Here is a 12,625-nt window from a genome sequence, read left to right as displayed (position 1 = left end):
CAGGAAAAATATATTCTTTAACACTTTGCACCATGCTTTGGATGTAAAACAGGGTCTGCTAAAATGTTCACATTCCTTCTGCTGCTTAGATAGATTGCCAAAGTCATCACACCAGGTTTTATGATGGTGAGATCCCACCTGTCTGTGTTAGTGATGATTTGGGAGCAGGATAAATCAACAGTAGGAAATGTTACATTATTGACACTTTTGTGGGGTGACAAGCCACAGCCAAAAATATTTTCCATGGCATCTTATGCCCTATATTTGCTTGTGAATCCTTTTGTGAGAGTTGTGTTAATGTCAACAGCTAGTACAAGTCACCCTATCTATATAAATGCTTTGCTACAGCTGGAACGGAGGTAGCAGTGTGAAATACACTGACCTGGTGTGCATTTTAGGTTGCTGCACAAGAGACCAGACTGAAGTTTCTTTTACGCTGACAGGAGAGTTTGAAGGTTTTAACAGACTGTGTACTCCCCTGTAAGAAGCCTGTGTGACGAAAGATGTCTCTGGAGATTCCTCTCTGGACACCCAGGGACTCATTCTCGTTTACACTAAACTCTTTATGCCACCTGAGGAGTGTAAGTAGGCACATTTACATCCTCTGTGCAAGGCCTGCTTGAAAGATGAAAATGCTGTGGCAAGACATCCCTGTGTAATAAGTAATCCTTGCTTCCGAAGGCCATCCAGGGTGAATGTGGGACTACTGTAACCTTCAGCCTTTGAATACAGGACACAAAAAACTGCTTTTGGCTACCTTTTCCCCCCATTATATCCCTGCTTCACATGCCTTGGGCATTCAAAGAATGAGGCTGTCAGCCTCCTTCAGCCTTCATTCAGTTCTTGAAAAAAATAATTCATTTGTTCAGGAAAAAAAAAAAAAGGGCACCACAGGATGGCCACCAGGCTTCTGTGGTAGAAAAGTCTGACAAAGAGGTTTTCTCATATGTGGATTCCTCATAATCAGTGTCAAGAACTGCTGAGCATCTAATCACTGCAGCCAGTCGCTAAGGGCTTAGTACCCTGGTTATGGAAATGCTGTGAAATTGGTGCAGCTAATGTTTGAAGTTAGGTTTATCTATCCTTCTGCTGTGTCCCTCTGTGGATCTTACACAGGAGGGGCACTCTTGCTACACCAATTCAATTAAACCTACCCTTTCACCATCCTTGCAGTAGGATAGCCAGGAATAATGTATTACTCCGTAGAGTTTTAATCAGTAGTTAGGGAGATACTATGTTACAAGACCTTTAGATAATTTAGTGATGACTGCATTATGCAAACATTTCTGTGTCCAGGGCAACAAAGACCCTGGAACTGCAGAGCATCTTGTACCCATGTGTGCAACAAAGGTGCAACCAGGTGACACCAGGGCCTAACTCTCCTGGTACGAAGCAGATGTAGGCACTCAAAAGCCTTTTAGGTATCGAATCCCATTGAAAGCCAACATGATTCAGGGTCCTAACTCACTTGGGCATTTTGGCAATCTCTCAGCATTCTGAAACATACAGGGGGCTACTTTTGAATTAAGGAAATTGAGAATAATGTGCAGCTGAAAGTAGGAGAGATTTCCTCTATTTACGGACAACAGACTAGGGTATTCTCAGCACATTTTAACCTTGTGTGAAGCCCTGCTGTGAATCTCTTTGCAACTTTGATCTCAGTGTAATACAGAAATGACCAGATTTTAGTAGCTATTGTGTAAAATGGGATGATGTTGCTTCAGGGCTGAGCGTGATTGGGTTTTGGTGCTGCAGAAAAACCTAATGTCAAACAGGGCAGTAGAATGTCCTTAACTAAAATCATCTCATGTGTCCTCTAGCTAAGAGATTTGCTGATCCCCATAATAAAAATAAACTATCTTGGTGCTGTCAGTGAGTCACAGAAAATCACTGGGTTTACTCTATTGATGGGCAGCTCTTTAGAAATCCCAGTTTAAACAAAAGAGATAAATGCCTTATGGAGAAGACGCCCAATTATGCAGCTGCACAAGCAAGTGGTCACAGAATGGCCCCAGGTACAAAGCAGCTGTATGAATCCAGTCTTGTGCTGCATAAACTCCATGGGAAGGTCTTTGCTGGAACTGCGGACCAGATGACAGGCAAGGTGCAAGGTAATGCAGGCAGGAGCAGGGAAGATGTGTTTATACTGTATCCCTTCTAAGAGCACGGCATATCTTAGGCAAAGTTTAGGACCATGTCCAGCAGGCTCCCTGCCACTGTAAAAGCTCAACCAAAATACTGCCAGGACAGGCTAACATTAGAGCACAAGTCATGTTAAGGTCTAATTCTGGTATTTCTTGCTAATTGGTGAAAACGAAGTGGTCTGTGATCATGCATTTCATTCTTGTAGACTCTCTCTTAGGGTTACAAAGTGGTGTGACATGAGATTAGGAGAGTCCTGGAAAGTAAATAGCTGCTAATACCTCATTATGAACTATTAGACATTTATTCGGATTGCTTTAAGCTGAGAGGACAGCTGGTCTACAATGGTTTAAAGAAGGAAGCAAATACTACTAAATATCTCCAGGGTCTTCTCTGCTTCTTAAAGGTGTTTGGGGCATTGTTATCTGTTGTCTAATATTACTATACGTACCATTTAGAGGACTCAAGTCAGAAGCTCTCCTTAAAGAATTAGCCTGCGCTAAAGCCAACCACCTCCCTGGCTCCCAGTTCTCTTTACGCAGTAATGCAGTTATTTTAACTTTGTACCATTAGGCCTTTGGTTATTTTAATATGTCTTTGCTTTCTTTTGTGTTTAAGGGTATAAAAACTATTTTAAAGCCTCTAAAGTGAACAGAAATGTCTGATACTGGGTGTCACAATAGCTGTCTAGTTACTGTAAAATCAATACAAGAAATCAGCTTTCCAGACTTACAGTTTCAGCATGGCCAAATGTAAGGTCATATACACTGAAGAAAAAAAAGACAGTCTTACAAATAAGCAACTGACTATTTCAGAGGTAATAATGACTCAGAGAAATTTAGAATGCGGATGAATAAGTTGAACGCACTAAATTAAAATAATCCTTACGTGCATAAATGGAAAAATGGCACATAGGTTTAAGGAGATTAGATGACTTGTGTTTGACTTGTTGCAACTGATTCTGGAAGATTTGTGTAGATTTGGTGTTCAGAGCCACCCAGTGAGAATATTAGTGGAGCAGAAATGCACTCTGTATTAAGGTCCAAGGATTCCATATTATAACAAAGGTAGGGAATGATTTTTACCATCATGAATACAATTTTTACAGTATTAAAGGTACCGGTGATCTCTAAATGGCATATTCTCTTTCTGTAGCCCTCGTATATGCTATGGAGGCTGTCTAATACTTAATAAGTGCAACTGTTCAGTGTAATTGATCTCAAGCTAAATCCTTGCAGCATAACAAAAGACAACTTTGCAGTCTGCGCAGCTGGATTTAAGAAACTTTTGGAATAGCTCAATATACCTTTGTTTGTTTGTCTATACTGAAGCACTCCATTTGCTGTGATATCCTGAAATCACGCTCAGTACTAGCTGAGATTTAGACAAAAAGTAAAATCAGTTTTATCTGACTGAATTACAAATTTAAGAAAATAACTACTGAATTTGGAAAACAGATGCAAAGTAATAACTCAGTGCATTAACTACCTGCATTTGGATATTCCCAGGGTCCTCCTCTGTTCCCCTCAGCTATGGACTGACAGGACAGTCACAACCTGCTGGGGCCAGAAGTGGTCCCTCAGATGCAGCTGGAGCCACAGTCCTCTGGGTCTGTCCCCTCTCACCTGGAGAAAGCTCTTTCCTCAGAAGTTCTAAACTAGCAGAGGGTTACAGGGAATGTTAATGCACCCCCAAGAAATGTCTGAATTCCACAATCTTGATAAATAATTTAATTAGCTTATCAATTTATGGGCCTGTCATTGATGAAAAAATGCCTGACACAGATCAGGCAAAGATGCTTTCAAAATTAAATCTCATGCTGGGTGACCCAGACAGAATCACGCACCTAACTTGATTCATTCAAGAGTGCAACTATATCCCTGCTTTACATATTGGTTTGTGACTAAGCACTGAGTCATTTCTGAGTTTTCATGAGTCTAAATATGTAAACTTCCTGGAACACAAAATTCTAGATCAACTTGAAACATTGCAGGGTTAAGATAGCTCATTACTAGCTTTAAATGGGGACTAGTACCAAGACAAACTGGGGGAAAACTTCGATCATCCCAGCTGTTTGGAGACAACCCCAGAGAAACAGAAATAAGAGTGGTCTCTTCAGTCTGGTATACAAAACTCCAGTCACTGGAAGTTAAGCCGAGAGAGACTGATATGAAAAATTAAATGCATGTTAGCTGTGAGGAGACTTAACCCCTTGACCAACTTTCAAACAGCCTTACTACTAGACTTTTCATCCCTGCAAGTTGTAAACTGTTCTAACAACCACAGCTATTAGACATGATGCAGGAAGTAATTCAGAGAAGTCCCATATCCTGGATTATGCAAGAAATCACATGAGATGGTCACAATGGGCAAATCTAAACCAGGAAACTTAAAAACACATCCCACTTGCTGAGTGTGGGTTAGTAGTTTGCTAAATCCAGAGTCTGCTATGGGAAAGATATGCACAGAAAGGAACATAGGCATGTAGTCCCTGCCTGGATAGTCACAGGACTCACTTTCTGGACTGTACTGCAGCAAATGCCAGTGGGGAAGTATAGATAAATCCACTATTCCTTTACTTTCTATACATCCATGTGTACATGTTTCAAAAGATTTCCCCCTCAGTGTGGCAGTGGTAAACATAACCCAGACCCTCTATGTATCACAAAATCCTTAACTAACCTTGTAATAGTTAAAAAGGCTTCTAATAGCATCTTCCTTCAGACCTTTGAAACTTTCTTGAGCAGCTGATCAGTGCTGCAGACAGAGCTCAGAACATCCAGAGTCCAGAGCCAGTGGAGGGTGCAGGAGCAGGCTGACTCGCTCACACCATGACTGGCTCAGGTGTTCTGATAAAAGAAGGGCTATGGAGAGGAAACACCGCACAACTTTCATGCCTTTAACTCCATGTCTTCCCCACCTTTAAACATACTCCTTGTTACATGTCAGCATTTAATTTTATCCTGTGTAAATTTACCTAGACATTTCCACTTGTAACTGCCCACCTTAAAAAAAAAAAAAAAAAAAAGCAGAGTCAAGAGTTCAAAGGCTGTCTGAAAGAACATGCCCGAAAGAAACTTATTTCAGCACTTTGTTATATTGCAACACTGTCTCTATTTGCATAATCACATGCTATTTTTTTTTTCTAGAGTGGCTTTCCCTCCCTCAGTGATCCAGAGCACTAACAGTTGATGTTGGGCATAAGGGGGTATAAGTAAGAGAAGCAAGGGGTGAGCACTGAAGAAAGGAGTAGATGGATATGAGCTCTGAACAGAGTTAGATGAGGAATTCAGAGGGATGGAAGGAATGGGATGGGATTGTTGAGCAATTCAAGTAGAAGATGGGTACAAAATTGGTGGGAGGAACAAGCAGGTTCAAAACCTGTAGCTCTCCTGCGAATGCAGGTATGGCAGTTTTCCTGTTTTTCCCTCAAAGGGCGTTTTTCTTCCATGGTGCACAGGATACCATGGCTCAGCCCCTGCTGTCTGCTGGAGGTGGCCTAGGTGGCTGCCGGGGCAAGCCCGGCCCACCGCAGCGCTGTGTGCGGGTGGCTGCTAGGCCGTGGAGGTGCTGCTGGGGAACGGGGGGTGTTCAGGAGCGACAGCTATGCTGGGGAGCAAGAAATAACGTTACTGTGAATAAACTGCTTATTTGGTTGACCAGATGGATACCGCTGTGGCCCGTGTGGACGGCGCCTCTGAGGGGAGCTCACCTTGCCCTCCGCCGGCGGCTGCAGCTCAGCGGGACCTGCCCGACGGGGTGTGGTGGGGGAAAAGGGCGGCACATTTCGAACCCATTTTCCCCGTGCTTTTGAAGACGCGGGGACTTCTGGCGTCTACGAGCCCTTTGGAGGATGAGCGGCCGGGGCAGCGCAAAGGGCAGCGGCCGCCCGGGCGACCCTGGACGCCGAGGCCGAGGCCTGCCCAGGGCGGCGGCGCCCTCTGCCGGCACCGCCCGGCGCCGCGGGGGAGCTCCGTCTTTCCTTCGTCCCACCGGCGCCGGGCGGCCGAGGCGTTGTCACCGCTCCTCCTCTTTTTCACGTTACGGCTGACACCGAAGAAGGCCCAAACTCAGCCACCTCCGAGGCGGTGCGAGCCGGGGGCGGGGCGGAGAGGGGCGAGGCTGTGAGGAAGGCGGAGGCTCGGCCTTGTGCCTGCCGCGGGCTCGGGCGCCATCTTGTGTCCGCCGGGCGGGAAGTGCCCGGCTGCCGCCCGCCGAGCCCTCGGGCAAAAGGTGCTCCTGTCTCCTTAGGAAACTAGGTGCATTGCTAGAAAATTACTTCTGGAATACTGCTACGAGTTTACATGCTCCTTCTTTTTGTGTACCCTGCTGATGTATCATTTACAAACGTGCCCAAGGGGTCTGGAAAAAAGTAAAATATATAGGAAGATTAAACCAGTCTCTCACAGATTAGCTTTTCTGTACATTGTATGATGAGCAGTGGATTTACAGCATCAGTCACTGCACGGCAGAGTCCCAGGAATAAAGCACTGGTAAGGATTGTCTAAATCCTCACATTAGGGCTCTTTATGTTGCAGGCAATTACTGAATATATGTTTAATCCAGAAAAGCCCACAGCACCCAGGCTTTGTATCAACATCCAAAAAAACCATTTTCCATCAATCATAAATATTATATTAAAATCTAGAGATCTGGCATCAGGATGAGGCACAGGGAGGGTGGAGTGAGGGCCTTCAGGCCTCCTATTGCTCCAGGCCATCTTGGGATATGAACTCATCCCCACTGGGCTGAACAGGGAAACAAATAAAAATAATAAAATAAAATAACAGCTCTCAGCATTTATTGCTAATTACTATCCAAAGTAGAACAGCTTCAGGTGAGTAAGATGAAACAGAGTTCTCCCTAAAAAAGGTCAAAATCAGTCATCTATGGTGGTATTGGCACCCCAAGCCCAAACCGCAGAGCAGGCATTTAAAGCTGGGTAGGCTGCAAGCCAGACTTAGACACCTGTTTTATGACAGAGTTTACAGGTTGAAAACGCTTTTGGCTAGTTCACCCCTTGGTGCCCAAGCCTGGCAATTTTTCCTTTGCCCGGGCAGCGTGAGAGTTTCCACTGAGAGGTCTTGGGCCTCCAAATCAGAGGTGATGCGCTCCTGCTGACTGGGCGAGGCAGTAAGCTGCAAGGGGCAGCAGGAAGGAGCACCGCACATCCCGGAACAGCAGCCCTGTGGAGCAGGGAAGCTTCAGCTGGCATTATTTTCTCAAGCTTACATAAGCCATTGGAGCAGTGCTCCAAGTGTCTGTGATCGCCCAACTTTCTGAATACACAGAGACACCAAAGTAGTGGACCCTTAGTGAAAACCTTGAAGTGAAAGTCTCAGATTAGCCGGAGACAGACTACATCTCACCTCACCAGGCCGGGTCGCACCCTCTTTGCACTTTCGCTCTTAGGCAGCTGCCTCCCAGCTCATTTTGAGGTGTCTTAGTCTTCCTCCACTTACTTGTACAAACTACCTGTCAGGCTAAGGATCCCACTAGATGGCAGGACAGTTTAAACCCTTGGTTTTTCCACCCAAACCACTTCAGAACAAGTGCCCTGGTACCCCAGTGGGTTCAGTCCCACTGGCTTGTGCCGTGTGGACCCTGGGGAGCCCACATGCACCATGGTGGTGGGTTTGGGGCTTGAGGGGCTTATGATTGCTGAGCGCAGCAAATATAACCTGTGCCAAACCAGTGGAGAAATCCATGCAGAAACCTCTGTTCAATTCCTTTTCATGGGCTTTATCACACTTAGAGCATCCGCAGACAAAAGAGAATACAAACTAGTCCCAAGTGATTTGTTAAATCTTGAAGTATTCCTCTCTGTATGTGTGATACATAAAGGATACTTGGAATACTGATGGTAAAATGTAATTTAAACCTCTTCTAGCCACTGCTCTATTGTCATTTTTAACTAATCCAAGTGCAGTTATATTATTTTGTATGATCACCGTTGTATGAAAGCAGCACAACAGAGAAGTGACCACTGTGGGTCAGACCATTGGTTCATATAACTAATACAATGTCTTGGACAGTGCAAAATTACATGATGTTTCCACTGACTAGCCTTCTTGCCTCCAAGCGTTTGTGTTCATGGACTTTCTGAGTTGGGAGAAATTTTCTGTATGATTAGTAATTCATGACTTAAAACTAAAGTTAGATATAATTCACACTGTAGTTCGCATAAAACTGATCTCTGTCTTCAGTGACAACTAGATCTGTCTTGTACATTGCTTTACTATCAATGATTTGGAAGTTTCTTTTAAAATATACCACTTTGTGACTGCTTTGGCACTCATTTCATCCATCCAAGCTCAGCCTATGCAATATTATACCAGAATGATGGTATATGGCACAGGTGGAGATAGCTGTATGAGGAATCATAGCAACTAAGCTTCGTTTTAAAAAATGCTTAATTACTTCTCTTAAACTCTCTAAATTAGAACATTCTAATAATCAGTCCCCTATCTTAAAACCTATTTAGCCCTTTATTGCCTTCCAGATAACAAATTTAACTTTCCTGTTTTATAGCAACAAAAGATGCTCCCCAGCATGTTCATCCACCTCTTACATGAAGCTTCTGATGAAGGGCTGACCCAAAAAAAAGTACCTTCTTAATGACATCTGGAAAAGATTGAGGCCAATTTTCTGTATATTCAAAGTACCTACATTATTTTATATATGCACAATGAAGTTACAAGGGTATTTGCTGCTTTTTTTTTTTTTTTTTTTAATATGCAGAGTTGCTAAGAATAATTGCTTCATTAAGTTCTAAACTTTGGAGACAAAAAAGTTACCTTTTGCTTGGTACTAAAATGAATTTCTTTGCTCTATAAAAGTCCAGGATAGTGCTGTAAACTGATGAAAAAGATGCTATTACCTGTGTCACACTTGCTGGAATGGAAATTGGGATTAATGCATTATAATACCAGATTAGCCTTAATAGAAATTTGCTGCCGTAATTTATCAAGGTAATTAGGTATGTACCTAATTTTAGGCACTAAGTAGTTTTATTGACTTCTGTAAGACTAGTCTGCATTTAAAGTTAAGCATGTTTTAAAATAGTCTGCTGATTCAGGGTAACCCTGTGGATTAAGAGAATGCACTGTCATCAATTACCCATTAGCTGAGCTAATGCGAGGGTGGTATCACCTGGATAATGATTGGAACTGGACAAACTAGACTGGCTCAGTGAGAAACATATTCAGAAGCACTTCGTTTGCTCTTTAAAGCCTCAGCCAAAGTTTAGTAGGACTATCACCTATCTTCAAGATACTAACAATAAAATGAACCACAGTTTTCCCAATTTTATCTGTGCTTAAGATAGTAACCCTGCCAAAACCCCAGACTACTGGACAGCATAGCATAGAGACCCCCAGACAGCTCTAAAGGGGCTAGCTCCTGCCTGGTTGAGTTAAGTGTAATACACAGCTAATAAATTCTTCTGGGCCAAAGTTTATATGGCACAATGTCTACCACACCAACCACTGTTTGTGGTTCTGTTTATATTGGTCAGAAATATGCAGCTGGCTCAGAACTGGAAAGGTTTATTTGACAAAATCCAGGACATAACTAGATATTCCTCTTGCATATCTGAACTAACTACAAAAGAGCTCTCTCATGCAGCCTAGACTAGTAATTGTTTATAGACACAAACTTGCTTGTGGCAAAGAAGTATTTCTGCATCTGTAACTTGGTTAATCTGCAACTAGATAATACACAGGGAAATAAGGACTGCATAATATGTGACCCACATAGTATAGATCAAAAATGGTCATCTTGCTTTTAACTGCATTGCATTTTAAATCTTCCTGTTAGTCTTCTTATGCAGTTTTTCTAATTTTCTGTTAATATTCTTCTTTCTACGCAGCATTTTCTCACTGACAGGTTCATACAGCTGAAGGACAAAGTAAGCACCAATTTTCCAGTGTTGAGCACTCTGACTAGTTCTAAGCTGTATGTCTGTGAGCAGTTAATTCCATGTGTGCATATAGCTGTGGAATGGTTTTTATACAGAGTTTATCACATGAATAATTTGCTAAATTCAGCTGGTTCATAACTGGTGTTTTAATAGTAAAAAACTTCAAAGCATCTTAGGCTAACAAAATACTTAAGTATCTATTCCTATAACCCAAATTTCAGTGTCTGTATTCTGTAAGAGAAGAATCTAAATATATCCAGTACTGCAACTGTGAAAGAAGAGGAGAATTCAATATAGGCCATGACCTAGAAGAGCACTTCAGCATATGCTCCACTTAAAGCATATAAGGAATTCTGTTTCAGCTACTTGATTTCCACGGGATTATTTTAACTTCTTAAAATTGAACAGTTTAATGCACTGTGATGCTATGAAGAAGGCTGATATATGAGAATGGGACTGCAAACCAGAACAAGAGTGTGTACCACAAATATAGTTAGCTCCAAATCCCTCTCCAATGTGGTTTTCAACTCTGGTCCTCTAGTGTCAGCCAGTTCAGTCACTCAGCCTTTCTTAAGCCACCTGTTTTGCTCCAGTGGAGTAAATTATTTTACCCTTTCCAACCCTGAAAGTAATTCTGGGATGTTGCACTTGTTAAATGAATACAAGTAAGAGGAGGGAACTAAGTGTCAGTTCAGCTGGATGAAACTGAATCCTTTACTGAATAGTCCCTAAAAGACAGTGTGTGAGTAAATGATCAGTAGGAAGGGTAGGTGTGCAGAGAGGCCTCTTACAAGCTCTCTGCCAGCTATAAAATACACAAATACTTTAGAGATGGAATACCGGTCAAATGTGGAATGTACCCATCACAGATGCTTCCTCTGTCTGCCTACAGCCCAGCAGAGAGATTGTGTAGGCAAACAGAAGCATTCGATTGTCAGTGTTGGTTAGGTTTCAAGAAGTACGTAAATGTCTGTTGCCCCAGGCTGCAGTAAAGGTGAATGTCTGTACCTATAATAAGGTCTCCTATGGTAAGGGAATTAATGCTAAGTATTTTCAGGAGCATGACCTCCATAACAAAACTATTTCTTTCAGCAGAGAAAAACCTTTGCTTAAAAATCTTTGTAAAAATCACAATGACTGAAACATCTTCATCGTTAGCAAACACCAGATGAAATAAAAGAAATATGTATTATGGGGTTTTAAGTCTTGTCATACAAGAGAAACATCAAGAAATCAACAGAAGCCAGAAAAGATGATAGCTATTTAATTTCCACAGTGAGATTAAACAAATTTAATCACTTACAAACATGGCTACTTTATTTTAGACACACATGAACAGCTACAATACTCAGCCTGAAAACAGAAATGACAGAAGTGGCAAGACTGCTAAGAGTGTGAGAACTGAGATGATCTGCCATAGTCAAGAGTTTAAAGAGAGTTTGAAAACAAACACTGGTGTTTAAGTAGTTTACAAAACCTTTTGGAGACAGGAGGAGGAGAGGAAAAAATTGCTTCTTTTTTTATTTCTCACACTCATCTACATATGCCTAATGAGAAAAAAGTCTCATGAGATAAATTACAGATGTCTGTAATCTAATGTATACTTAATATCATCTTAAGGTGGGGAGAGTGAATACACCTCTGTGTCAGAAAGAAGCTGTTTTGGGAAATTAAGAAACAGGATTTTTATTTTGAAGCAATCATTAGTTGGTGGTACATCTGCTAGGTGTATTAATTGAAACTGTCAAGGAAGATTAGTTAGGATGAATACCATAAGCATGAGAAAACCCAAACCAAGAGATACATTCTTTAGTTCTCTTCCCATTTGGATGTGTAGAACACTGGTTTTGAATGACGACAGTAGAAAAAACAGTAGTTCCACGTTAATGTCATCTAGGTACAAGTGTGTTGCAAAATCTTGTTTGTGCTGCTAAAGTTGCTACCACACTTCAGAAAGGGTGACACAGGGAAACTGGAAAGTCTGTCGATGGGTTTCATTAATCCAGCAGTCCTTAGGTGTTAGGAACCATTGCTTTTTCCTTCCGCCTCTTGACCTTCCAGCAAGGCTTTGGATGATGGCAATTCTCCACCCTCTGCTCCTTCATCTGAAAAAAAGACAGAATTAAACATTTATACCACACACATTTTCACAGCTTTTTTAATGAAGCCAAATATTTGGGATCACGGATCCTCTCTGTTTAGATTGGCTTTTTATTACCACACTCATGGGCGCTTTAGAAGGAGAGATTAACTCTAAAAGATAAAGAACTTGCAGAGGCATTTTCCAAAAGCAATTGCCTATTGGTGTCAATTTGCCTGCTCCTTGCACATGCTGATCAATGTGCATTTGGTTGTAAGAAACAGATTGGAGATAACTTATTATTGTTATTCTTTTTCCTGAGTAATTTCCAAAGCCAAGTTAGAATATTGCATTCCTCTCAGCATCGTGTGGTTTCGGGTAGATAACATTACAGTTTATGAACATGCCAGTTATCTGTCTGACCTTCTTTGCCAAGAAATACCTAGGAGAATTCACCCTGTCTTCACAAGATGAGGGGATTT

General features: G+C 42.0%; 1 protein-coding gene across 7 annotated transcripts in view; it reads right to left on the bottom strand.

The window, feature by feature from the left end:
* Positions 1–11,311: 11,311 nt before the first annotated feature.
* The window catches only part of PKIB (cAMP-dependent protein kinase inhibitor beta), a 58,668-nt gene continuing 57,354 nt past the window's right edge, over positions 11,312–12,625 (bottom strand). For all 7 annotated transcript variants that reach the window (XM_074862404.1, XM_074862407.1, XM_074862401.1 and 4 more), the window contains one exon: positions 11,312–12,168. In XM_074862404.1, the coding sequence (XP_074718505.1) occupies positions 12,083–12,168 (86 nt within the window). In that variant the 3' untranslated portion in view covers positions 11,312–12,082. The remainder of the gene's footprint in view (positions 12,169–12,625) is intronic.

The sequence above is a fragment of the Strix uralensis genome, chromosome 3, assembly GCF_047716275.1.
Source record: "Strix uralensis isolate ZFMK-TIS-50842 chromosome 3, bStrUra1, whole genome shotgun sequence".
NCBI classification, from domain to species: domain Eukaryota; kingdom Metazoa; phylum Chordata; class Aves; order Strigiformes; family Strigidae; genus Strix; species Strix uralensis.
The sequence above is the reverse complement of the archived record's forward strand: the minus strand, read 5'-3'. Positions and strand labels throughout refer to the sequence as shown.